At 42.9% G+C, this 27,974-nt stretch overlaps 1 protein-coding gene across 1 annotated transcript in view; it reads right to left on the bottom strand.

The window, feature by feature from the left end:
- Positions 1-27,974, bottom strand: part of LAMP5 (lysosomal associated membrane protein family member 5) — a 115,306-nt gene that overhangs the window by 15,719 nt on the left and 71,613 nt on the right. Inside the window, exon 5 of the mRNA XM_078647083.1 lies at positions 19,113-19,301. Coding sequence (XP_078503209.1) covers positions 19,113-19,301 — 189 coding nt within the window. The remainder of the gene's footprint in view (positions 1-19,112; positions 19,302-27,974) is intronic.

The following is a 27,974-nucleotide window of genomic DNA, read 5'->3' as shown; positions in this document are numbered from 1 at the left end:
ACTTTTATCATGGGGCATGGGTTATCTTTGTACACAAATGGCAACATTAATCTTTGTTATGAAGATGGGATAAAGTATGTGGAGGCTGCCATAGATATAGCACGGAACACGACGGCCTTGTCTATTATTATTTATTTATTTATTTACTTTATTTGTAAAGCGCACTGTCACCTAGCAGGCATCCTGGTGCTAGCAAACTCAGAGTACAGCAAAGGAGTGAAAGAGACATCAGCTAAATCTTGGGAAACAACCAAGTTTTTAATCTCCTTCTAAAAGGAAAGAGGTCACTGACTCGTCTAAGCTCCAATGGGAGTTCGTTCCAGAGTTTGGCTGCTGCCACACCAAAGGATCTACCACCAAACTTAACTTTCCTGAACCTCGGTATCTTAACCAGTCGCGCCGATGAAGACTGTAGACTTCGCGCAGGAACATACCACTCAAAATTACTCTGCATAGAGACAGGCCCCAGCCCATGCACGATTTAAAAAATTAAACAGAGGGACTTAAACTGGACTCTCTGTCTCAACAGGAGCCAATGCAGCTCTGCCAAGGCCGAGGAGGAAGAGGACCTTCTGGGCCACCCCAGGGCTTGCTTGGCTACCGTTGACTGAATCCTCCGCAATCTATCCAGAAGAAATTTCGGGGAATCAAGCAGAAGGGCATTACAATAATCTAGTCTGCTAAGAATGGTGCTACGTGCCACTAACGCACATGCCTGAGGGGGCAGCAGAGGAAAGATTTTCCACAGTGATCTAATAATGGCGAAACAGCAGGCCACCGTTTATGTAACCTGAGCCTCCATAGTTAGCTTAATGTCAAACATAACGCCCAGGTTATGAACCGTTTCACCAGGCTGAACAGCGGTCGAGGTGTCTGTGGACCACAAATTACTGGGCATCATCGAAGGAACCCTATCCGATGAGCAGTAGAGCTCCTCGGTCTTACCCGCATTAAATTGCAGCGAGTTTTCCTTCAACCAACGCGCTGTGTCACGCAGGCAGCTATGAAACACTTCCAGTGAAGTCGACTGATCTCCCTCAAAGGAGAGAATTAGCTGCGTGTCCTCAGCATAATTTACGATATTAATATTATGTTCTTTGATGACCGCAATCAAGGGTTTCATATAGATGTTAATTAAGATAGGGCTGATTGCCCAGCCCTGTGGCACGCCATGCAAGATATTGGTGAAGGCAGATTGATAAGGGGAGAGGGACACTGCTTGCTGTCTATCCAGTAGAAAGGACTGGAACCACCTCAAAGCACAACCCATCACCCTCACCTCACTCATCCTTCTCAGCAAGATCCCATGGTTAACCGCATCGAATGCGGCAGACAGGTCAAGCAGAATAAGCACAGCTGCCTGACCCCTCTCTGCCCGCATCCAAAGCTCATCCCCTCACTGCACAAAATGATCAAATATTATCTATAGGGGCAGAAGGAATAGGGAAAAAAATGCCTAGGTAAGGTGAACACCAGCCTGTTCCTGTTTTGGAAAGTGGCAGGCTTAACTTCTAAAGTTACAAATACCTTGTGGATTGACTTTACTAGGAAGTTTGAAATTTTTAGCCTTCAGGAGACCTGGGCGACACAGCCGATCATCTCACGGGCTATAAAACTTTCCATACTGCAGCCATCCAATCATCATCTGGCAGAGCCAAAGGTGGTCATTGTACTTATGTCTCTAACTTCTTGGGCATAGGAAAGATAGTTCTTAACATGTCAGATAAGCATTACCAGATTATCAGCATGCATATTGATAGAGATTTTTGTATTGTGTTAAGGAATTTTTATAATAATGTGGCACCTGAATTGTTCGAGTGACCCAATTGACGGACGCATGTGCAGGGATTTGTATAATTTACAAACTGGTTCATGTGTGTGTTATCTGGGGGGGGGGGTTGAACTCATATCTATGCCCACATTTTGATAAAGGGTTCTGTGGCATAGGTTATGAAAAGGGTTCAAGCTTCCCCCATTTCTCTCATACAAGGCAAGGAGATCTCCTAAACAATATTATGTTTGAACTTGATATGGGTTTGGCAAATAGCTTATGTTCTCTTATGTCCCCTTTTCGTCCGACTTTTACTTTTACAATAATAGATTTCGTTCTAGTCTCAAGTAAATATTCCACTTATATTAAGGACTTTATTATACACGAGATTGCTCTAAGCGATCATTTTCCTATTAGTATGGATCTGTTGGTGCATAAAAACTTTAAAAAGACCAGTGGTAACCCAGTATATTCTGTGGAAAATATTAACCTGTCCAGACAAAATGGTTATGCCCTTAAATAGGCAAAAGTGGACCCAGGATTTTTCATGGAGAAAGTGGTGAAAGGATGCTCCAAAGATGTTTCAATTTGCTTAAATAAGTATTCATCACATCAAGAAATTATAAATAGTTTTTTAAATATTTCTAACTTTGTTAAAGAACCCTTACATGTAAAAAAGAGAAAGAATAGTAATATCAAACAAGGGTGGTTTGACAATCAGTGTACGGAGGCCCACACTAAACTTTAAAATGCCTTGCATGCTAAAGTGAAAGATCTAGACCACATTAGAAAGGCAAGACATGAATAAAGAGGGAATTAAAGGTAAGAAAGTCTGCCTTAAGAGAGGATGCTTGGGAGGCCTTACACGTTGCTTTGATCAACCGTGACTCATCAGCCTTCTGGAAGGCTGTAAATGCCCCCTTCCTGGCTGGAAGTGACAATGCTATAATAGAGATAGCAATAACCGAGCACAATTGGATCACTCATTATTCAAGCCTATATGGAAATTTGATCCAAACAGACCAGAACAATTCGGCAATTGAGGTAGAAATCAACCACCCTCTTATTACCCTTACATTTCACTCTTACTGAGGTAATTTCCGCCATAAACTCAAGTCTAGGGGGGGAAGGCCGTGGGGCCCGATGGGATCCAAGTAGATCTTTTTAAATTTAATGTAGAATTCTGGGGCCCACTACTAACGCCGGTCTTTAATGCTTGCTGCTCAAGAGGCTTCCTACCGACCTGGTATGAATCCATAAAAGTGCCCATATTTAAAAAAGGCCTGTTACCGCCCAATTTCTTTGCTGGACACCACAGTTAAGATAGCGGGGCGAGTCCTGCTAGATAGGTTACAGCTGTGGGCGGAAGAGAAGTCAATATTAAGTGATCTCCAATATGGCTTCCGAAAAGGCTTGGGTACAATCGAACACGGCCTAAATCTACACATTTTTATCGATAAGTATACAAAGGCCAAAAGGGAAAATGTATATTTAACTTTTGTGGACTTAACAGCGGCATTTGACAGCGTTAATCATGAGAAGCTTTGGTCGGTTTTAGAGGAGATGGGAGCAGATGCCCCAAAAGTCACTTTATTAAGACAATTATACTCAGGGGCAAGGGCCAGGGTTCGGTACGGTGGGGGGGGTGCTCCAAGCACTTTAAAGTGATGAGGAGCATAAGACAAGGGTGTTTCTTAGCCCCGTTTCTCTTCTCACTTCATATAAATAACCTAGAAACTGTTCTAGTCAAGGAGTGTAAGTATCTACCAGCAGCTTGGTCCCGGCCTATACCCTATTTCATGTATGCTGATGATGCGGTCCTCATGGCCCGCACTCCAAATGCATTGTAGAACGTTGTTAATACGTTTGTTAATTACATGTCAGGTTTGAGTCTTACCATCAACTGTTCGAAGACTTACAAAATGAACTGCGGGGCTGGTCTAAAAGGGAAGACAAAAACCCTATTCATACAATCTAAGCCAATAGATAGCGTTACAACCTTTTCCTATCTTGGAATTTTATTTGACCACTCGGGTCTTTGGTCCGAGGCGATCAAGGCCAGAAGACTTTTATTTATTAAATCCCTGATGGCTCTGCAAAATTTCAGTAGAAAACTAGGTTGACGCTGCCCCTCTGAAGTGTTACAGATTTACAGAGCTAAATGTGTGACTATTGGCACTTATGGAGCAGGAATATGGGGCCACGCAAGTGTAAACATATTGCAATCTGCCGAAAATAAGTTCCTCAGGTCACTTTTGGGAGTCCCGGATAGTACATCAAACTACATATGCCATCAAGAACTGGGTATGCCCTATTTGGGGGATTTAACTAAGATCCAACCTATCCTCCTGGCACAAAGTTTGGACTTCAGAGGAGACGGCTTTTAACCGCCTCATATTAACAGACGCCCAGGCGTTGGAAGGTGTCAGGCGGATAAGTTGCCTTGAATATGTAAGAATTTTCCTGACCAAATTAGGCCGTCCTGGATATTATAAAGAACCGCAAACATTGTGTACTGTTTCTAGGAAATATTTTAAAGCAATTTGTATACAATACTTGGGCGAAATTAGAAACACCATAGAAATAAAGAAGTCCACTGTCCAAACATATTCTATGACCTGTACAACTACTGCTATACAAATGAATATCACCCTGATAACAAATGACTATGAGAAATTTTTGGTGACCCGGTTCAGATTGAATATTTTGAACAGAAGCTTGAATTTTCCCGCACCAAATGATTGGTCAAGAATTTTATGTAAATGTCCCTGTGATGATGTCTCAACCCAATCGACTTTACATATAATGTTTTTTTGCACATTTTATTCAAACCCTAGAAAAACGTGGATTATTCCAGTTTTAAAAAGATCAGGTCTGAGACAATGTCAACTAGTGTTTTGTTTTCTGCAGTCGCTAGAGAATGAATTTATTATTGCTTCTGTAACTGTATTTTTAAAACATGTTTTGAAATACCGCAAATCTATTCTGTGATGTTCTTGATATGGTTTTTAATGATTGTAGGAACTGGTATTTTAACCTGTATTGATCTAGGTATATGAACTTTTATGGTCAACTATATCAGTTACAGAATAGAGTAATATTTTTTTTTGAGTCACATTAATGTATTTGTTAGGAACAGAGTTGGCGATTTCTTGCCTAAATGTTTTGTAGACCACAAACATTCTCAGATTAACTTGTATAGTTATAGTGTTCTACAACTGGAATAGGAAAGTTTTGACAGTTTAAAATGCTTACGAGAGGGGGATCAAACACATCTGGAAAACATGCACCCAGCTGATGACTGCATAGGACAGTTGCCTTACCCTTCCATATTTTTCTGAACTCCCCCTAACTTTTTGCCTTCAGACCTCCTGTTTTTGCTGACTTTGTTTTGCTGGCCATAGGACTCTGCACATGTTACCACAGCTAAAGAGTGCTAAAGTGTGTGTGCACCCTTCTTTAAGCATTGCAACATTGGCTTGTCCCCAATTTCCATATTTACTTTACCTATAAGTCCCAAGTAAAGTGGTACTACATGTGCCCAGGGCCTGTAATTCAAATGCTAATAGTGGGCCAGCAGCACTGATTGTGCCATCCACTTAAGTAGCCTTTGTTTTTAGGCCTGCCATTGCAGCCTGTGTGTGCAGTTTTAAACTACTATTTCGATCTGGCAAACTAAATCTTTTGAAATCCAAACCGTCCTTTTTAATACATATATGTCCCCCTTAGGGTAGGCCTGGACAGCCAAAGGGCAGGGTGCAGTGCCTTTAAAAAGTAGGATATGTACTTTTAAGGTTTACATGTCTTTATAATGAAAAACCCTTAAATTCGATTTTCAGTAGGGCAAGCCCTACCTTGCCTAAACATGGAGTTACCTTGTTACATTTAATAAGCTGTAACTTCCAAATTGGAACAGGTAAACAGATCATATTTTGTTGCTTTGGAATTGTAATTAAAAAAATCCTCCTTGGTGGTGAAGTCAAATTTTTTATTACAATTTTGAAAATACCACTTTTAAAAAGAAGCATTTTGCTACTGCAACCATTTAGTGCCTGCAGTGTGTCTCTAGGTCACTCTAGTGTTCCTCCTAGTCAGCCACACACAATAGAGAGATTGGGTGTGCCTGGATGGGCAATCACTGGCAGGATGGGAGAAAGTTAAGCACAGCCCCACTTACACCTGAATAGGATGTCTTACCTTCGCACAAAGGATTGCATATCCCCTGTGGTTAGTCTTGCGCCAAAGCATGCAATTCAAGAAACCTGTGCACCTCATAGGTAAACCTCTAGAAGCTTCTCTCACTACAAAGGGGGCACCAAGTATAAACATTGGACCTCTGACACCAACTCTTCAGTACACTGCTGAACATCTGAATCATGCAGAAGAAGAACTGCTGTGCCACTTTGCTGTGAGAAGGACTGCTACTCTGCTGCCCTGCTACTCGGCTGCTCTGCTGCTCTGCTTGCTGAGAAGGAAGAATGGACCTGCACCCTGGCTGAAGTGACTCCAACCGTCAGCCAGCTGAACTCCTGTTCTGAGCTGCAGGAACAATAACAAGCTCTGGAGGCTCCCTGCTACTGCCCAGCTGATCTGCTGCCTGGGCCAGCAACTAGACCTGCCTGAGCCCTGCTAGCCTCTGCTAGAATGAGTACCTGACCCCCCAAGTGATGTCCCTCAGGTCTTGGACCCTTGGTGGGGTTGGGCTCCACTGCAGTTTTTGGGCTCTTCACGTCTGCGAATGTGCCCGTTGGTGCCAAAACCTTTCTGTCTGCACCCATCATGCGAAGTTCTGGTAAACCAAATCTTCACACTACAGCATGGATCGCTCACGGGGACCACCAACGTGTACTACCAGAAAGGACTGTCTGCGACGCAGACATAAACTTTTTGCTACAGCAAAGACTGTCCACAATGCCGAGCCTGCTCCTCGTGCTACTTAGACAGCAACCTGTGATGCTCTTCCTTCTCCTTGCGGCACCTTACACTGCAAACATAACTCAATGGGACTAACATGGACCCTGTAATTTTGTGTTACACTACCATCCCCATTAAATAATTTGCGACCATTTCCAGTTTTGTTTTTTTAATTATCCTTGATTGGCTTCCTTTGCTTTTTCCAAATTTAATCTCATTACTACTACCTGACTGTCTGTGACCATACCTGAAGCAATGGAACTCAAGCTGGCCAACTTGGAAAATTACACTGTGGTTGAGCCCAAACAATTCTGCACGGAGAGAGAAGTTCCTGCCAAGAAGGGTACCAAGACGTTGGAGCTGCAGGGAAATTCTGAGGGCCTGGTGGAAGGTTCACCAGTTGCTAACAGCAGCAGAGGAGTATGGTGAGGAGGCTGATATGGATGAGCAGGATCAGGAACCAGACTTTACATCCAGTCTCACACAACCAGGTAGCAACAGTTGTCACTTTGTGTTTTTTGGCTCGATTTGCACTTAAACCTTTAAAATTGCAGATCTCCAGTCCAACTAATTGGTTATTTTTAGTTTTGGGTTCAAATAATTTATTTTATTTTATTCTATTTTTCTAAATTGGTGTGGTATTTTCTTTTGTTGCGTTTTAAGTTTATTTTTGTTTGAAGGGCTGAATAAATACTTCACACATTGCCTCTAAGTTAAGCCTGACTACTCTGTGCCAAGTACCAGAAGCTTTTATTTTTTATTTTTTTATTTATTGAGTTTTTATTAAACCAGTACAACAAGGAATACAGAGCATACTCATGCATATCAAATCCAGTTTCCATGTTAATATATAATCACGCCCCAGTAAATGGTGAAGAGAAAAAGGACATACCAAATAAAAAAGAAAAGCACACAACCACCTACAAAAAATGGAGTGAACAGTTCAGCATCATGAACGCATGTAGTAACTAGAGCATTGTGACAGAGACCACATTATTGACAAAAACAGACTGCTAAGGTGGAATATCCGGCTAGACAGCATCAAATGGCTACAGTTGACCATGAGTGGCCTCGCGCCCCCAGACCACATCTCAACCACCCACCCCACAACATACTTCACATCACCTCATGTGCTGTGCCCCTAAGATTCAACTGTCTCTCCAGTCATGTGCATCTGAGTTTTAAGCCAATCTTGAAAGGGACCCCAAATATCGCGGGATCTGGATGCCATCGGCATCAGCTCTCAGAACGTATTGAGGTGCTCCTAGCAGTGTGTAATGTCAGCAATCCAGGCCTTTGTCTGTGGAACTCCCCCAAGACATGGCCACCGGTCTGTTCGCCAGCAGAAGCAGCATCGCCAGTAGGCGGCGAGTCCCCACAGTGGTGTCCTTCATATATGCTAAGATGCCCAACAGGGGCTCCAGCCCAAGGACTAGCATCTTATTAATTATTGCAAAAATATCCTCCCAGTACTTTGCCAGTTTGGGACAGTGCCTAGCCTTGTGTAAAAAGGGGGCCTGTGGCGCATTACATTGCTAACATTTGGTGTCTTCCCGGAGGCCCATGCGTAGTAGTTTTACAGGGGTCCTATAGTACCTATGCAGGAATTTAAAGTGGATTAATCAAAGCTTATAATTTGGGGAAAGCATTTCCAACTGCCCGCAGCAAAAGTTCCATTGGTCGTCAGTCAGCGGCATAGGTAAGTCTTCATTCCAGCCCTCCACAGACTTTTGTATGGCTGCAGGATAAGGCAATTGCATGGCATTGTACAGGCGTGTGATTAGTCTATGCTGGAAGGTATGCATCAGTGTCCCCACTAGTGCGGTTAGTGTAGGTGGAGTCGCAGGAAAGGAGCCATGCATCTTACGACAAGTAGCACGAATCCTATAGTAGAGGAGCAGGTCAGAAAAATATGAGGCACCTGTCCCCACCTTGCGTGGAGGGGAGATAAAAATTCCCCAGGGTATAAATCTGCAAAGCTCTTCCACCCCAACCTTTCAGCTCGCATTACCTCTCCGCCACTCGCCAGCGCCGTCATCTGAGGAGTATATGGCACGGGGGCGGAAATAGCAAATAACAGGTCATGTTTAGTCTGAATGCATAAATTGTCCAATGCCGTTCATAGCGTTTTGGTGGTATTTATTGTGTGGTCTTTTAAATTTGGAAAACACTGCCAGGTTTAGGGGCACCGACGCGGATTTGTCCATTTCAATTGCTATGTGGGGTTGAAATGGTGTAGGAAAATCCACTGATGCAGGAACTGAGCCTGCACACAGGAGGCATACAGGGAAATATCCGGCGCTCCCATTCCACCCTGACTTAGAGGCATAGTAAGGAGCTCCCAGGAGATGCGTGCCTGTTTACCAGCCCATACCAAATTAATCATCAAGGATCTAAGTTTTTGTCAGAATGCCCGAGTAAGAATAATGGGAAGTAGACAAATAGATATAAAAATGTGGGCATCACAACCATCTTAGCTATGGCTATTCTGCCTGCTAAAGAGAGAGGAAACCGTGCCAAAATGTCTATTTTACCCTCAAGTCAGCTCACGGCGTGACCGAAGTTCATCTCCAACTACTCCTGCACATCTTGACTCAGCCAAATTCCCAGATATTTGACCGGGTCTTCAGTCATAAGGGGATAGTCCAGCGGGAACTGACTTGTACCCTCCGTCAGAGGAAAGATAGTCGACTTTGACCAGTTTATCTGGATACCCGAGAGTCACCCAAATATGGTCAGTTTACAGAGCATAGGAAGAATATTATTTATGGGGACGTAGAGCGTTATATCATCTGCATAAAGCGAGATAGTCAGGCCAATAGTCAAAAAACCCACACCCCTATTGGCGTGGTGTTGCCGGATTCGAGCCACCAGCGGCTCCATTGGAATGGCAAAGAGGAGCGGGGAGAGAGGGCAGACCTGTCCTGTGCCCCTTGTTATAGGAAACTTTTCCGAGATGAGACGGTTGACCATAAGCCGGGCTGTAGGATTTGAATAGAGAAGCCTGGTTTGAGCCATGAATGCCAGGCTGAGTCCCATACAAGTCAAGACACCGAAGAGATCAGGCCATTCTAGTGAGTCAAATGCCTTAGGTGCATCTAACAGAACTGCTATAGCGGTGGCCTGGGTGTCCAGATAATGAATGAGCACATTAAGGGGAGAAGTGGCTGTAGCCTCTGGGCGATTAATTTAGCCAAAATCTTCTTATCTAAATTAATTAGGGATAACGGGCGGTAGGAGTCCCGGCTTGTTGGACCCTGGTCAGGTTTCAGTAATGTCAGAATTACGGCCTCACTCATTGAAGGCGTAAGGAGGCCAGTTTCCAATGATTCTTGATAGACCTCCAGCAGTTGCCGTCCAATAGGTCACTGTATGCCTTATAGAATGAGTTTGGTAAGCCATCCAGACCCGGTGCATTGTTATTTGGGAGGCTATTTATTACTTGTTTGATATCCTCAACAGTGTAGAGTTCATCCAAATACTCCCTGCGTGCCCTGCCAAGCCAGAGCAGCTCTAATGAATCAAGGTAGGTATACAGTCCCTCTTGTGAAGTGGGAATTATGGATGTATATAACTTAGTGTAAAATTCAACTATATGGGTCTGTATGTGTTGTGAGCCACGGACTGGGTGCCCCTCTTCGTCTTTGAGTTCAGTGATGATATTGGCAATTCTCGAGGGTGGAGCATGCCCGCCAGTGTTCTGTCCGGTGTACCACCCTCCCAGTATTTCCTAGCTGTGCTATATTTCCCCATACATTTTACTTCTCTGTTTGATTCATCTGTATATTCAGACAGCAGCGCTCTAAATAATGCCAGGTGGCCCCCACTGCCTGAATTGAAAAAGTCCTTCTCTGTGTCTTTAAGTTGAGAGTCTAAAGTGTGAAGCCACTGTCTGATGGACTTCAAAACACCGGACTGCTTAGCAATACAGCAGCCATGTAGGACCACCTTAAATGCTTCCCGGAGTGTTCCCGCTGATTCAATTGATCATTCATTGTCAGAGAAATAATCACTTATGTCCTGCCTAATCTTCTCTAGGAAGACTTGATCCAGTAAGGCCATAGTGGGAAGTCTCCAAGTGAAGGAGCGCCGATAAAGCACGGGGAGGTCCAACTGTAATAAGCATAGGGGTGATCGGAAAGAGTCAATGGCAAAAGGGAAACCTCCGAGGTCCAAGCCACCAGGTAGTCTCGAGAGACTACCTAGAAGTCAAGCTACGAGAAGCTTGAGCACAGGATAATTTGGGGTTTTCTTTTGACTTCACCCTGACAAAGATTGTGGTTCCTGCTTGAGTAGGATTTCACTCGCCTCCAGCAGTAAGCCAACCACTTACACAGGTATGCAGCGGTGAGGATTTGGACTTGTGGCTGTGCAGTAATCTAAATTCTTTCAAGAACCATCTGAACATAAATGTATTCTATTTATGAAGCGGAAAATGATTGTTTCAAATGCCTGGAAGGTTTCTGATCCTATGTGGTTCACAAATGTCTTCAGTTACACATCACATTTTTAGGTAGAAACTGACAAGGTATTACTTCTGAAATTCTCTAAATGAAAACATGAACAGGGACAAAATGATTTGGGGTACAGCCTATTCTACAGTGGTGAGTTAAAGGAGGTCTGGATGAGCATGGAAAGTGGGAGAGTCACACATGTGAATGCCACTTAGATACTCTACAAATACAAAATTGCTTATACTTTGACTCTGTCCACTGAAAGCTCGGCCTGCTCAAAGAATTGTGAATAACCTTTTACTAAAACACGTCACAAGTAGACCTCATATTTAGCTATTGTCTAACATATCTATATAGAAAATGAACAATTGCTGAATAAGAAAGTAGTACATGCACTGAAACATGCCTGTTTTTGAAGACTTTAAAATGATTATCTAATAAATGGAAATTTGCTTGAATGCAGCAAGCTACAAACTGCTGTATGAGGTAGAAGATATGGTGAAAACCGTTTTGGAAGCTAATATCCGTATTATGAATTTTAAAACTGTGTGCTTATCTTAACTCTCTTGCTCAGTTTAATATTATTCTTGTTTGAGTGTTTATCTGTTTTGCTATGAGAAACGTGGTTGAAATGTTAGCAGTTGGCGAATACACTGTGTCATTAAATAATGGAGTGTGTTGACAAATGAATCTCACAGATTTATGGCCTCATGTAGATTTTGCAGTGGGGGCCTCAACATAAATGGTGGAACTCCAGTCAAGACAAACTCCTGGTTTATCTGCCTCATTCAGAGGTCGGTGAGGAGCCAGGTTAATGTGGCAGAGCTCCTCTGGCTTCATCAGAGAAACTGTTGACCTACAGCCAATCTGCCTCAGGGCCAATGGTCCAATGTATATTAGAAGGACCATCCTATTTAAGGCAGTCCTTCCAACAAACATTCGCCGATTCGGGACTGACAGGAAAATCTTGGCAGTCAAGCATAAGGCGTCATACACGAGGGGAGAGAGCGGACAAAAGAACCTGGTTGTATCCTCCCTGTACTAAATTGTAAACACACAAAAAGGACCAGGTAAGATTTTGTTTTATAATGTGGTGGTTATCATTAGTAAAATCAAAAGAAATTTTGGAGTAGATGTCTCACCCTCAACTTGTCATGACATGCTTCATCATAGCTAAAGATCCACACCACAGAGGTGAATACCACTGTGGTAGACTCAACCGGGACTGAAGTTCTTATGTAAATAACAACTGGATAATAGCAGCAATTCTGATTAATAAAAATATCTTAGTGTATACCCAAGGAATTTCCCTTCTCTTTTAATTATTGAGTACCCTAGATATGGCTAAAAACAAAACATCAAGGTTTATAATGACTAATTCGCCCTTGCAATAGTACCAACATGTTTCAGCCTTTCTTCAAAATCTCATACGGGTCTGAGGTCATTGTCAGGGCAGTTTGCATCCCTGCATAGCTACTCAATCATGGCATGCAGCCAATTTGAGGCCTAATACTCTTCCCCTATTTGTAGTCTCCTTTTGAAGAAGAAATCCTAACTTCAGGGTGTTTCTGAAAGTCTACCAGCAGATCAGGGAGACACTCCCCTGTAGTCACACATTCGTCAAGATGGATGTGTCTGCAAATTCACCTAGGATATGATCCGTTTGCCAGCCACTGTATCTTCTCTTGCTAATGTATTTCTTATTAGCAAGAGTGAATCCATAGTTTCTATAAAGGTACTGTATTTAAGAAGAACCACAATGACACACATACCGGTGACATTGAACATAGACTACTGTGGCACAAACAAGCAAACAAAATGACAAAAGACCACAATGGCACCTCTAACCAGTGACGTACAAAAATAGTCACAATAGCGTAAAAACACCAACACAAATGAAGAACTACAGTGGCACATACATTTAGCAACATTGAATAAGGACTGCAAGAGCAGATACATCTACCAATACAGAAGAACAAGTACAGTGGCAAATTCAACCAGCAACATCAAAGAAGACCCACAATGGCACATACAATCACATACAATCAGCAACATAGAAGAAGGACCACGATTACATATGCAATCTTTTTGTGGGGCACACTCACAATGAAAAGAAACCGTCCAATCTGTCCTCAGGAAGGAAGTGGGAGCCTGAGTAAAGTAATGAAACAGCTAATCAAGAAAAAGTTTATAAATGCTGGATTATATTTGTCAAGTGCTATATTTTTTTAAAGAAAAACATTTTTTTATGTAGCTTTTTTCTATCCCATAATAAAAAATATTTTCTTTAAAAATAGCAAAAACACATAATATAGAGCTTTTACATACTTACTTTTCATATCATACTTTAAGTAAGACGTTTCTTATAATGCAGAACGTGTTGCGTTTAGAGGAGTAAACCTTGTTTTGAAGATGGCTCCCGAATTCATCAAATAGTCCCTTCCACATAATGTAAACAATGGATCACATCCATTGCAAAGGACACACCACGTAGGAGGTGGGATGATAGGCCAAACAGCCAATAGCTTGCAGTGAATGATGTTTACTCTTCTGAAGCTCACTGTATTTAGGCCCCATTTGCTGAAAAGCCTGCATGAGCAACATTGAGAGGTACCCTCCAAAAAGTCCATTATGAAAAGAAGCTAGAAGATGAAGTATTCTTTTTAGAACTAAACAAAAAAATGCTGCATAGTAGATACGTCTGATAACGGGCTAGTACTTTTGTTGTAAATGTAAGAAAACATATGTGAATAGTTTTACTCTGTGAACAAAAGATGCCATAAATTCTAAAAATTATAATTATGACAGAAAAGTAAGGCAAATAAATTTGGAATTGAAAATAGTGAATGGCATGGTGTCCCCATGGCAAACAAAAAAAAAGAAAAAATTAAAATGTAAGCATGTCAGCGATATAGAAGCATCAAATAACACCCTGGTTCTCAGGGCACATCTGTAGTTCATCAAAAGAACTAATTGATATCCCATCACCAAAACCTAATGGAACAATGTTACCATCTTTGAAATACTACAGGCTTGATGGACCGTCCACCTAAAGAATGGCAAAGAATGAATAATATATGCATGGGCTGATCCAAATCCAACTCCCTCTATATGTAATTTTATTGTACGTCTTGAAAGTATTGATAACATGGGGACCTAAAGAGCAAAATAGGTAAGCTAAACCAAAAAAGGAGAGATGCTATCACCGCAGCATTTGTCAAACTGCTATTTTTCTTTGAAAGATGCTCTACAGTTACTTGAACATTTCACAATTTTACAGCATGTGGCCCTTCAGAGTGCTGATTGGTTAGACTTAACATGGATGCTTTCATGCCATTTTAAAATATTGTCTCACTATACTTAAACCTGTAACAGTGTAACTAAGTGCTGACATCCTCCTATTCAGCAGTCTTTTGGACCCAGCAGTAACTATTGGTGAACTTGTAACTCTGCATTGGGATTCGTATGAACTATTTCCACGGGTTGGAGTACTAGAACGAGTGGACTGGTTGGCCTGTCCAGAAATAAAGCAGTACAGACGTCTCGTTTTTTCATTAGAATGTACAAGAGTATGGACTTGTCACCTCATATGGGTGTAATTGTCTACCACAGCAAGGGGAAACATGCAACACTTTGAGTTGTACGTTTTCACCCTGAGGAATTAGACAGAATAGAGTTTTGAGATGATTCTCTGGTACTCAGGTATTAACTTCTTTGTATGAGGCAACAGGAAGGGCTGGTGGAGTATGGAGCACGTTTACCATAAAGTCTCTCTCCTCACTTGCCTTAAGCTGATGTATTGCATGTGACTTAACAGGTAGAAAGAACACTGAATAATGTGAGAATTCCCAAAGCCCACTCTGATGTTATAGATGGGTATGTATCTCAAACAGGAAAGTTTACACTTGGTTAGTTAATAGGCCTTCTAATTCTACCAATAACAGCTTATATTTTTCTATATCAAATTGCCTTATTTTCTTGAAACTTTTGCAGCACGTCTAGCCATTTTGCCAGCAGAAGCGATACTTACTAGACCCTGGTGAAATTTTAATTATGGTAGCAAAATTCACAAAATGATTGAAATTCATATAACATGATATTCATTACATTTCTCAAAATCATGCATTGCCTCACTTTGCAAATATTTTTAGCTTACATCTCCCATTGAAAAGAGCTGGGACACTTTGTGAGCGATTTACTCACACAGAGAATGCTTCACGGAGAGACATTTTATACTCAATCTAGGCCCCTGGCAGTAATATACAAGACTTTTTAACACAAGGTATGTATGGGTAAAAAACAAAAAAAGTGACAGGAGATACTGGTAAATCAGATTTCTCTACTTTGTGAAATTTTCATGAAATTTAGAGAAACTTTGCAAGAAAAAATTATTGATTTTTCTCTGCCTACCAAGTGTACATGCAGGACTGGATAGTACTTGCATTGATGGTGTGCCTGCGGAAATGGTGGATCCTTCCTATTGTCGGAGATGTGGGCCTGGCCTTGACAATAGTGCGTGTTTTCTGTAGTATGTTGTAAACAGAGAGGAAATGACGTCTCCATTTCAGCTCTGAGGATATCTTTTCAGGTTAGCAGGAAGATTCTTCTAGCCCATTGCTGCTATCACCATCCCTTTGCCCACACCAAAGTAGTAGGTTTAAGTTAACACCAGGTTGAGGCTATGAAATGAATGAGTGGAATGCAGAATTCAAGAAGACTTGCATTTAAAGTTCTTTATTGAGTGGTCCACTAAAGGCGATTTGGAAAAATTGATACCTTCCTGACTCTGGCTGCAACAAGCTGCCACTCAAAAATCTAGGGGCATATTACCAACGATTAGCGATATTTATCGCTAACAATGCTTAGCAACGAATTTTCTAACGCTAAGCATCGCCGGAAATTATCGCAGAGATATCTTGCTATTAGCAAGGTTTATCTCAAAAGTGATAAAAATCCTCGCGCTAACTGCCAAATGAGAGATTATCGCTGGAAAACCAACGATAATCTCTCGAAGTTTGGCGTTAGCTTGATGATAAGGGCTCACAAACTTAGCCATGATATCCATCTTCCATAGGATATCATGGCTAAGTCAGGAAAATACCAGGTGTAAAAAAAGCAGTGCTAACCGCGGTTAGCGATGCTTTTTTTATCACTAACAGGGTTAGCGAAATCCTTGATAATAGGAGAAATGTCGCTTAACAACATTTCTCCTATTATTTTTCTCTGGAACGCCCCCTTTGCATCTCATTAGAGATGCAAGGGGAAGCGTAGAGAAAAAGGGTGCTAACATGCGAATTTGCGTGTTAGCACCCTGTTGCTGATAGGGAGATCATTTTATCTCCGCTTTCTTGGCTTTCAAAGCCAAAAAAGCGGAGATAAATCCCTTGATAATATGCCCCCTAGACTCTAAGAATCACCATTGAAGAAGGGAAAAGGACTAAGCTACTGCCATGTGGATCCGAAGACCTTACATCTTGTTTTGAGTTAAGGAAATGCTTGCCTGTGCTAAGAGATCTATAAAATGACGGACACAATAATTCTGGGCCAAGAGCTTTGTACAGTGCTCTTTGGACAGCCGCACCCAGCACCCACCTGAACAGTAATAGTAGCAAATGCCACATCACCTTCACTCTTTTTTTAACAAACAAGGGGACCCGATGGGTAAACTAGGACCATGGGTAATCACGTACTATAAAGAACAAGGGTCCTAGTAGTGAGGAAACATATTTTGACAAGATAAATTCATAGACTAGAGTCAGTACTATAAATTGGATCCATGCGCCCAGCCGGGCAACGGATGTTTATTTTATATTGGATATAATACTCAGAACTACAATATATACAAACAAGTGATAGGGCACAGTCCTGTACCTATCATTCAAGGGGAAAAAAATAGAGAGGATAGTAGAAGTGAAGAAAGGAAAATAACAGGCAAAAAACAAGGGAGCCAATTTTGTGGCCTGCATGTAGTTACATATCATAGCAGGCTCACAATTACAGTGACTACAATTGATTGAACACAGTGGTTACTTATGTAGAACTGTATTTAAAAAGTCAACGTTTCGATCCCCTGGCTCCTAAAGAACAGGGATCATCATCAGGACTAATGAAATAGGATTGCCTGGTTTAGTTCCAACCTGTTAAGTAAAAGGGAAACAAAAGGGGCAGAAAAGCAATCAGGACATTGTCCATGAGTAAAATAAAAGTCAACAGCATGTTATTACAGCGAATGCAACCATCCATGTGCCGGTTTGATGTCCAATCCAGAAGACATCACAAGGGTCGTGTTTTTACAATACACGGGCCAAAATGAACTTAAGATGTTTGCAGAAAGTTCGTCGTAGTGACAATAATTGTGACTTGGGCTGAAACTAATCCAAGAATCAAAGTGAGATTGTTTCAAGAAAGCGTCGCAGTGCCGGGGCTAACGTGGTGACATTAGTGTTTAATTTCATACTCAAAAACATTCTGATTGAGTGTGTTACACAGCGCCGAACGGTTCTCATTGAAACCCGCTTTTAACAGTTGCTTATAAATTAAACCATCACCACCATCCTTGTCATAGCCTAAGTCACAAGCCAAATTGGTTCTTCACAACGTCGAATAGTTCTACAATCAGAATGTTTTTGAGTATGAAATTAAACACTAATGTCACCACGTAAGCCCCGTCACTGCGACGCTTACTTGAAACAATCTCACTTTGATTCTTGGAATAGTTTCAGCCCAAGTCACAATTATTGTCACTACGCCGAACTTTCTGTAAACATCTTAAGTTCATTTTGGCCCGTGTATTGTAAAAACACGACCCTTGTGATGTCTTCTGGATTGAACATCAAACCTGCACATGGATGGTTGCACTCGCTGTAATAACATGCTGTTGACTTTTATTTTACTCATGGACAATGTCCTGATTGCTTTTCTGCCCCTTTTGTTTCCCTTTTACTTAACAGGTTGGAACTAAACCAGGCAATCCTATTTCATTAGTCCTGATGATGATCCCGGTTCATTAGGAGCCAGGGGATCGAAACGTTGACTTTTTAAATACAGTTCTACATAAGTAACCACTGTGTTCAATCAATTGTAGTCACTGTAATTGTGAGCCTGCTATGATATGTAACTACGTGCAAGCCACAAAATTGGCTCCCTCGTTTTTTGCCTGTTATTTTCCTTTCTTCATTTCTACTATCCTCTCTATTTTGTTTGTTTCCCCTTGAATGATAGGTACAGGACTGTGCCCTATCACCTGTTTGTATATATTGTAGTTCTGAGTATTATATCCAATATAAAATAAACATCCATTGCCCGGCTGGGCGCACGGATGCAATTTATAGTACTGACTCTAGTCTATGAATTTATCTTGTCTAAATATGTTTCCTCACTACTAGGACCCTTGTTTTTTATAGTACATCACCTTCACTGGCATGAGCCATGTGCAGGAGGGATTGGCCGTAATCATAACTTTCCCACCAAATGCAATGTTTATGACCTAACCATATTTATACCAATAAGTAACAACCACTAAATGCTTAATGTAATTACATAACAACACATGCTTAAAACGCTAAATATTATTACATTCATAGCCACCTCTTTCATTGTGTTAAGGTTATTGTGTATGTGAACTTATCTGAAATATTATTTACAATTTTTGTAATTTAATGAAGGGTGAGGTTATCAGCATTACATTTGATGTGCAAATTGTGGTTTACAGGATTGTGGTGTGGGTTATGGAGTGTGGAGCTAACCATAATTTATGAAATCCAGTGGAATTTCAGCTTCAATTTGAAACTATAACTGTACTTTAACTGTGCGTTTTTAAGTGAATTTCTCTGTTTTTATAAACATACCTAAATATGTTATAACCAAAGCTATCCGTAATTGTACATTAACCTTGATTTTTCAGGGAATATATATTCACACACATGCATTAGCATAGTCAATCTGATATCACAAAAGTAGCTTAATGTTCTTACCTTCACTGAAGACAAAATCATTCTTAATGTCAAAGGGCTGGATGCGAACCTCTGATAACAGCAGTGTCACGGCCTTCTGGTGGTCAGTGGATATCAGTGTGAGAGTTTGCTGAGCTTTACATTCATAGGACCGGCCAACAGGAGTAACCAAGGCAGAGAGATGGTGGGTTGTAGCTGTATACTTGCCCGCTAAAGACAAAACAATCATTAATAAAACCAAGCTGCTAAATACAATAAAATCGTTATAGAGTAGTAGAACTAGAGGAACACGAATACAAATAGTTCAAGCATATATATATATAAAAAAAGACTCCAATATCTATTGATCTCTGATTTAATAAATAAAAATAATAGCTACATTTTGCGTGTTAGAGAAAAAAGGATTGTCTTGCATAATCCTGGATCTCAATAAGCTACAATAGGCATTCTCAAAATGTTTGTTTGTTTCATGGTGTTAACAGATTTTGAGATCTATTTTCATGTTATTCACTGGATAGCATCTTTAGAACCTCCGAACATTGTTATGTTCAATGGTGTAGCTAGAGTATCATTGGGCCTTTGTGCAAGAAAGGAAGATGGATCATGACTTCTATTTAGGGAGCAACAGAGAGTAAAAATGAAAGTTCACTGGACTCTTCAGGTTCCTGTTTCCCAGTGTCACTGTACATGGCCAACAAGATGGCCTAGAGGCACCACTAAACACATGCTCTGGCCCCGAAATTGAGATCTGACATCATCCTGCCAGTTCCAAGCCCCTGAACCACTTGAGATGGTGCCTGTCAATGGGGGTACACACTGGGAGGCAGTATTGATGATCCCCTATGTCAAATGGGGACTGCACGATTTGCTGAGACAGTGGGAAGTAGTCTCCACCCACTGTTGGACTCGAGGCACGAGCAGTATCCAGCGCACTGGAAAGAGGCTATGGAGGCGAGCCTGGTGCGGAAGGCAGATGGCACCAACCCCCTCCGCACTGGAGCAAAATTGTGCACTGGCTTCTGGGATGCCAACATTGTAGTGCTGACGGTGAAATCATCTGAGGCCCTGTACTCTGCTGCCGAAGTCGGTGGCCAGACTGGGAGTAGCCTCTGAAGCTGTGAACTTGGTGCGGTGCTGGGGACTTCCTTCCCCTCATCCCCCTACTTGTAGCGGGACAAATACAGCAAGTCTGTCCTGGCCTTTGTAAGGAGACAACAAGGGCTGGGGATGCGTGTCAGCGGGACTCGCGGCTCTCTGGTCCCGCTCTACGGAAGACTTGCAGATGAGATCATTGAGGTGGGGAAGCTAGCTGGCCTCAGCTGCAGGAATAATGAGGGAACGCTGAGGCCCAATAATATAAGATGTGTGATCTGAGGTGAGACCTTCGTACAGCAAGAGGATGCACTTAAGAGACAATATCGTCAATGTTGGCCGTAGAGAGACTGTGAGCCCAAAGCTGTTATTTGGGGAGTAGGGACACCTACTTCCGCACTGTCTACTGGAAGTGAAATGTGCGCTCCCTCCACCCCCCTTTGTGGGCCAGAGGGGGTGTGAGGTCACTCTGAGCTCTGTTGCTACTTTGAGGCTGCTACTCTTGTGCAGTGGCTGGTTAACCGGTGAACATAGGGTGGAGAAACTTGGCCCTTGTCTGAAGCCCATGAATTCTGCGGTGCAGCTTCGTGACACATTGCTCCTGGAGATACCACTGAGTGAAGCGATAATTGTGGAGTGCTGCTGATAGTGCCAGACTAGTCTCCTTGATTTTGGGGTGTACAATGTACAGCAAGCCTGGAGCCTGAGGCAGAGATTCTCTGGCCCTGCTGCTCTGGATGTTGGCCTTTCCCACCTAACACAGTAACTGAGTCCCTGACACAATTGCACCATTCTAGTGTGCAGGGCCCCTCTGCTGTACTTGGTGCCACTGGAGTGTTGCCTACAATGCAATAAGGGGATGGCTCAATTCTAGAGGGGCTTACACACTTTCGCAACATGTGAGCACCTTGCTTCCTATAGGATTGTTGGTACTGAGTACTGACTGCCATTGGAGGTCCTAAAAAATAGCTGCAGCTGTTATATTTGGGAATACCTCCTCTGCGACGACCACTGAAACTTGTTGCTTCCTTGTATACTAGTACTGGGACACTCAGTGTGTGCATTAAAGCTATTGCCCCAGAGCTACTGAGAGTTTGGTGACACAGGGAATATAGCATGTTACAATGCAAGCTTTTACTTCGCGTTCTATTAAAACATTGTTAGAATGCGCTACCTTTACATCGCAAGTCATTAGATCGACTTGCTGTAGGGGGCGCGCTGGACTTAGGAATAGTATTACTTACTGTTCCAACTCCAGCACGCGTAACAGTAGGTAAGGTGTTGGAATAGTAAATTATACTATTCCGTAGGTTAGAGCGCCCCCTACAGTAAGTCAATCTAATGACTTGCGATGTAAAGGTATCGCGTTCTAACAATGCGGTCATTGTAAGTGTAACGCGATGTAATGATAGCGTTGTAAACACTGTTTCCCGACACAGGAAGCTTAGTGGACATAAACAGAGGGCACAGTGGGTGGCTAATCTTTGTGACCAGTATGATTATAAATTGAGAACTAGGACAGCGATGCCTGATTGTGGTAAAGATCTGGCTGCTGAGGCATTTGAGACATGAATATACACTTTACCGCATCATGGGAAAGGATGAGACAGTGACGACCATGTAGCAAACACAAATGGACTTATATACTGCTCAGATCACAAGTAATGGTCCACAATCGACAGAGAGAGATGTGCCTCAGGGTGCAGCTGAACCATCTGAAGCTCAGATTTTGGCGGACATTAAGCCTTCTGGTTTGACGGTGCAGGCAAAAATTGAGGCTATAGTGATCAATGTGACTTTATTAAGACCTGACCCGCGGAAAGCGGCTGAAAGATCGGTGGAAATGGAGAACCAGATTATTGGGCTGAGAGAATAAGTTTCTGAACTAAAGAAAATGGTGAATGCACTTGAATCTCTCTCTACTAGAATGAAGGCTAGGTTGGAAGATGCTGAAGGTCGATCCCTTGGGTGTAATCTCTTTTTTGTGGGGTTCCCAGAGGACTTTGAGAAGCATAAACAAGAGGCCTTCCTGGAGGACTGGATTAAGTCAATGTTCCTGGCTGCACAGCTATCCAACTTCGTTGCAGTGGAGAGGGCACACAGGTCGTTGGCCCTGCCACCACAACCTGAACTTCACCCCCCAGGACAGTTATGGTTATGTTCCTGAAACATAGCTATCGAGACAACATCCTACAAGTGGTTCAAAAACAGGGAGACTCAAAGTTTGATAACAATACCATATGCATCTTTCCAGATTACACCAGAGCCGTCCAGTTACAGCGACAATCTTTTCGAGGTGTCAAGAAAAAACTGTCTATCATGGGATTACAGTATAGGTTGTTGTATCCCGCCAAGTTGAAAGTGATCCTGGATGGTCGAACCAATTTCTTTATGACACCAGAGGAAAATGGGATTGGCTGGAGATCCGGAGTGGTGATCGTATGCAGGTTACAACTTTGGTGAGGAGACAGGATGGATCTCAGAGACAGGCGGAGTTGGGGGCTCCACCACGGAAAAGAGACAAGTGCAGATGATGTGCATGCTTGGGTGCAAGAGTGGTGGTGAGGCCAGAAAGCACCATCACTTTGGAATCACAGTAACAGGAGAAAGCAGAAGCCAGGGCACTGCTCAAGACAGCCACAATGGCAGCTTCCTCCGGTACCAACTTAGAGATGCTGGATAAGCCTGGTAGTTCAACACTGGATACTGAAGTGTTCTGTGATGTGCAGAGCTGTGGTACTTGAGGCATGTGAGTGGGGGCCTGCACCACTATCCCATGGTAAGAGATAAGGGGCATCCATGAATGGGAGTGGACACTGAAGGAGGCACATTGTAACTTTTGGTGGCACGAACCCTAACAATGTAAGGATGAATGCCCGACATGTTGAAGTTCTTATTTTGCTGTGACATTGGACTTACATCACACAAAACTGGCAGAAATGAGGAAGATTAAGGGGGGCGGCTACTCAGATGGGGCATGGATCTAGACTGCCAGATCACACTCCCCCCTTTTTTAGTTTTGTTCCCAAAGTTTCTGATAATCTTGTGCTCATTCTTCTTTTGACTGTTGTGGTCTTTATGCTTATCTTTTTAGTTTTTTGCATTAGTGGTGAGAATGTAATTGTAAGTGGAAGTAGTGGGACCCTTGCACATTCAGCTTACATAGGAATTTTAGTCTATCCATCTTGCTTGTTCGTGTTTTAATCAATGCACTAAAACATTTATTTCAAATATTGAGTTGGATGGTGGTAGTCGCAATGTATGGGCAGGAACTAGTTGAGTTTTTAGGTGTTTACCCTTGGTGGGTGAAAAAGCAATGTTTGGGAGTTGAGATTCAGGTTCTATTCTTTGTGGCACAATTGTACATTACATTGTGTGGAGGGCCGGTACGCAGACAGATGTGGGCAGTGAGTGTAACTAGTATTGACTCGGAATGGCTGATTCAGTACGGATGTTATCATGGAACGTAAGGGGACTAAATTGTTTTGTAAAATGATATAGAACCTACACCTATCCTAGACAGTGTACATATTGCATTCCTCCAGGAGACACATCTCCTGGAGACTGAAGCCCAGAAACTTCATAAAAAGTGGCAAAGGCAGTTGTACTCCTCCACCTATTCCTCCTATGTCTGTGAAGTGTCTATATGGATGGCTCTGGGGTTTCTATTCTAGTTGAGAGGGCAGTTAGCAGAGGTGGAAAGACAGTATATACTGCTGCATAGTATATTAGACAGCCAAGAGATATGTATGCTTATGCTCCTAACACTGATGATGGAGAATTCTGGAAGCAGAGTTACTCCTTTATGCCGAATTACCAATTATTTGGGCGGGAGATTTTAATTGTGATCTGGTCTGGCAATTGGACTGCCACCTGTCCAGAATGGGCATGGAATCTTGCATGTGGTCAGAGCTGTCAGCCAGATTCATCAAGCCGAAATCGGCTCGCAAAGGGCCAGATTCTGAGAATCTGGCCCTTTGCAAGCGCTATTTTTGCATTTGGGATTCATCATCCCAAATGCAAAAATCGCAATTTTAGAAATCGCTAAATTGCGAAAAATTACATTTAAGGAATCTCAATTTGAGATTCCTTAAATGCAATTCATGAACCATTTTAAAATTGTGAATTCGCAATCTGGGGCCGCTATTTACCGCGAAGTCAAACTACGTGGTAAATAGCGAAAACTTAGAAAAATGCACTTCAGAGCATTTTTCTAAATTGTATGTTACACACACACATGTCCTTTGGACATGTGTGTGCGCAACACCAGTGTACCTTACCATTTCAGAGGTGCTACAGGGTGTCCTTTGGACACCCTGGCACCCTTGAAAGCGCTTCCTCATTTGCGATTCGCTAATTGCTAATCGCAAATAAGGAATGACTCCCCATTCATTCCTATGGGCCTTTAGGCCCATAGGAATGATGGAAAAACCATTCCTTATTTGCGATTAGCAATTACCGAATTGCAAATAAGGAAGCAGTAGAAATCGCAAAAAATATTGCGATTTCTACAAGCATCCCGTTTTGCGAGTCTTTAATAGCGATTCCTTAAAAATCTCTATTAAGGACTCGCAAAACGGGACTTTGATGAATGTGGGGGTAAGTGAAGTCATGAATAGTCTTCAATTTGTTGATATGTGGCTTGAGTTTTATCCTGCGGCACTAGAGTACTCTTGTTATTCCATTCCTCTGCTCATGGAACCCTTAGTAGATTGGATCGTTTCCTCCTTCCCAATGAGGTGTTCCTCTAGATCATAAAGGTGGCCTACCAGGTACTGTTTCTCTCTGACCATGCTACCCTAATAATGGAATGCAGGATGAAGAGTCATCGGCCCTGTATCCCTGTGGAGGTTTAAACTGGAGGCACTGGGGGATCCGGAATATGCTATTGAAATGCAGGATACACTCTAGGGTTTTTTCAACATGAATTGGCACATCGCAAACTCATGCTGTGCCTAATGGAGGGCATGGAAGGTAGTTATCAGGGGTGTGAGTCTTGGTAAGACATATGGCATCAAGAGGATTCTAGAACAATAGCTGGGAGAAAAGGAAGAACAACTTGTGGGATTGCAATGTCAGAGGCAGGCGAGAGCTGGAGAGGCATCACTGACAGAGGCAAATATGATGGTAGCTACTAAACTGGATAGGCTGGACTGTCTCATCTTGAAAGATTACAGGCAATGCCTCCATAGAGAAGGCGATACAGCGGGATGAATACTGACTTGGTTACTAAAGAGGGAACGCTCACCATTAATAATTCTTTCCCTTTGCGGACCATATGGTTTGAAGGTTATGGGTCAGATGGCTATTACCCGACTACTTCGTGATCATCTTGAGGGGTTCTACACTGCTCTGGCACCAGAGGAGACTTCTGGGGTGGAGGGTTTTCTGAATCAGGTGACTGCTTCCCAGTTGACAGCAGACCAGGCTGAGGGCTGAGGGATTTGGGGAGGCCATAACCTTGGAGGAGCTGGGGGAAGCTCTTTGTGCCATGCAAGAGGGGAATGTCCAGGTCCTGATGGACTCCCGGGTTGAGTAGTAACAGGCTCACTCTGCCACTCTACTTCCAGCCCTTCTGGAGCCTGTTATGGAAGCACATGAGCTCAATGAACTCCCGATGCTTATGCGGGAAGTGGTTATAGTTATACTTCCAAAGCTGGTCAAGGACGCTGTGGAACCGGGATCATACAGACCTCTTTACATGTTGAGCGTGGACGTTAAACTGCTCACTATGGTCTTAGCACTCCAGCTGGGTCAGGTTATTATACACTTAGTATGGTAGGATCAGTGCAGCTTCAAACCGGAGAGGGGCACCCACATGAATTTGTGGCGACTGTCACACGTGATGCATGAAACCCGGGCTTCTAACTTTGGAGCAGCTATGATGGACTTGGATATAGAGAAGATGTTCAAAACCCTGTCCTGGTCATACCTTTGAAAAGTCCTGCGTAGTATGGGAATGGGGCCAAGTTCTTGTCATGGGTACAGCTATTGTATAAATCACCCACTGCAAGAGTGTGATTAGGTACAGAGGTGTATGAGGCCTATTGCATCTAAAGGGGCATGTGACAGGGCTGCCCATTGTTGCCTCTCCTGATTGTGCTGCTAATGGAGCCACTGACAATATATCTCAGGAACCAGCTGCGGGACTGGGGCGCTCCAGAGGGGGACAATAATCAAGCTGTGTCCATCTATGCGGACAACATTTTGATATCTATGAAGGACCATAAATGATCCGTACCTCTTCTAAAGCAGCAGCTGGGGCATTTTGGCAGGGTGTCGGGACTCTGCATCAACCACTACAAGATGGTTATCTATCCCCTGGCAACCCTGGTGGATAGGGATAAAGCAGACCTACCAGCAGTGGGTTTGCCATGGGAGATTCAAAGCATTCGGTATCTTGGTCTGCAGATCACTCATGAACAACTTCTCCAATACGAGTTAAATTAAGACAGGCTACTGGAGGGACTCGGGATCTCTATCCAGTTCTGGAGCACATTGCCCCTATGGGCAGTGTAGCTTTGAGTAAAATGGTCTTCCTACCCCACTTCCTCTATCTGATACAAAATTAATTTTGTTTCCTGCCATCTGAGATGTTTAGCTAGATAGGTGAGTCACTAGTAAACCTGATATGGGCGTCCAAGAGGTGCAGAGTTCGGCTAGAGATCCTTAAATTGGACCTCTGAGTGGGTGCTCTTGGAATTCCCGGTCTATAGCTGGCCTCTTACAGTATGTAGTGATGTGGTGTGATGATGGCCCTAACTGGGAAAAGAGATTGCTTTCTGGATCCACTGGGACTTATGAGCTCCTCTAATTACTGATGAGTGGTAATAGGCTCAAACCGGAAACTCCATTCAGTTTTACTCAAGTGGCACAAGCATGTGAAAGGGCCATCAAGAAAGTTAGTCTCCCCTACTCCTGATTGTGTGATTGAGCCCTTTCTTGCATATCCGTGATTGCATGGATGTCATAGGTTGGATAGAGGGGGGCTGTGGAATGGGGGAGATTTGTTTCTGAACTGCAACTTTATGACCATGTAGGATGTGCAGATGCACTATGGGGTAGATAACAGACAGTTTTTGCAATATTTTAGCATATTGCATACAGCCTTTGAAATCTGGACCACTTTCTCTAGGGAACTGGAGTAGTCCCAGATCCTACAGGTAATATTGGACCCGATCTCTGTAAGGGCATTATATCTCAGTTAAACATAGCCCTAAAATTCGATAGATGGATGGATGTTGCCCTGAAGATTGCAGCCTGGGATGGAGAACTAGAGTCTCCTCTTTCCGAGAGAGAATGGAATAGAGCTCTTGCACAAGTGCGCAAAGTGACTAGTAATGCCCGCTTTAAGCTGGTGCAATAATATTTCCTTTATAAAGCATACCTGACACCATGTCACTTCCATAGGGCGTACCCAACAAGATCAGCGAGATGCGCTACAGCGGGGTAACACTTGCAGATTTTTGTCATGTTGCATGGAAACGAATGCAACTACACACATTTTGGAGTAATGTGCTCAAAGAGTTAAGCATGGTGACAAGGGTAGCTATGCAACTCTTAATGCGCCACTGCCTTCTGGGGCTGTTACCTCTTCCCAGGGAGTAGGGAAAGATGAAATATAAATGTTCCCTACTGGGCCTGCTACTGTCGAGATGCCGTATAGCCATACATTGGGCTAGTCCTGTCCCGCCGGCTCTCACTAAGTGTAGTAATAATTTCTTGGGGTGGGCGGTAAGGGGTCGCAAATTCTGGTGCAGCATGCTGGACACAAAGAGGAGGAACCCAGGG

Source organism: Lissotriton helveticus, chromosome 6, assembly GCF_964261635.1.
Source record: "Lissotriton helveticus chromosome 6, aLisHel1.1, whole genome shotgun sequence".
In the NCBI taxonomy this organism is placed as follows: Eukaryota; Metazoa; Chordata; class Amphibia; order Caudata; family Salamandridae; genus Lissotriton; species Lissotriton helveticus.
Note: the sequence above shows the minus strand (reverse complement) of the source record. Positions and strands in the feature narration are given on the sequence as shown.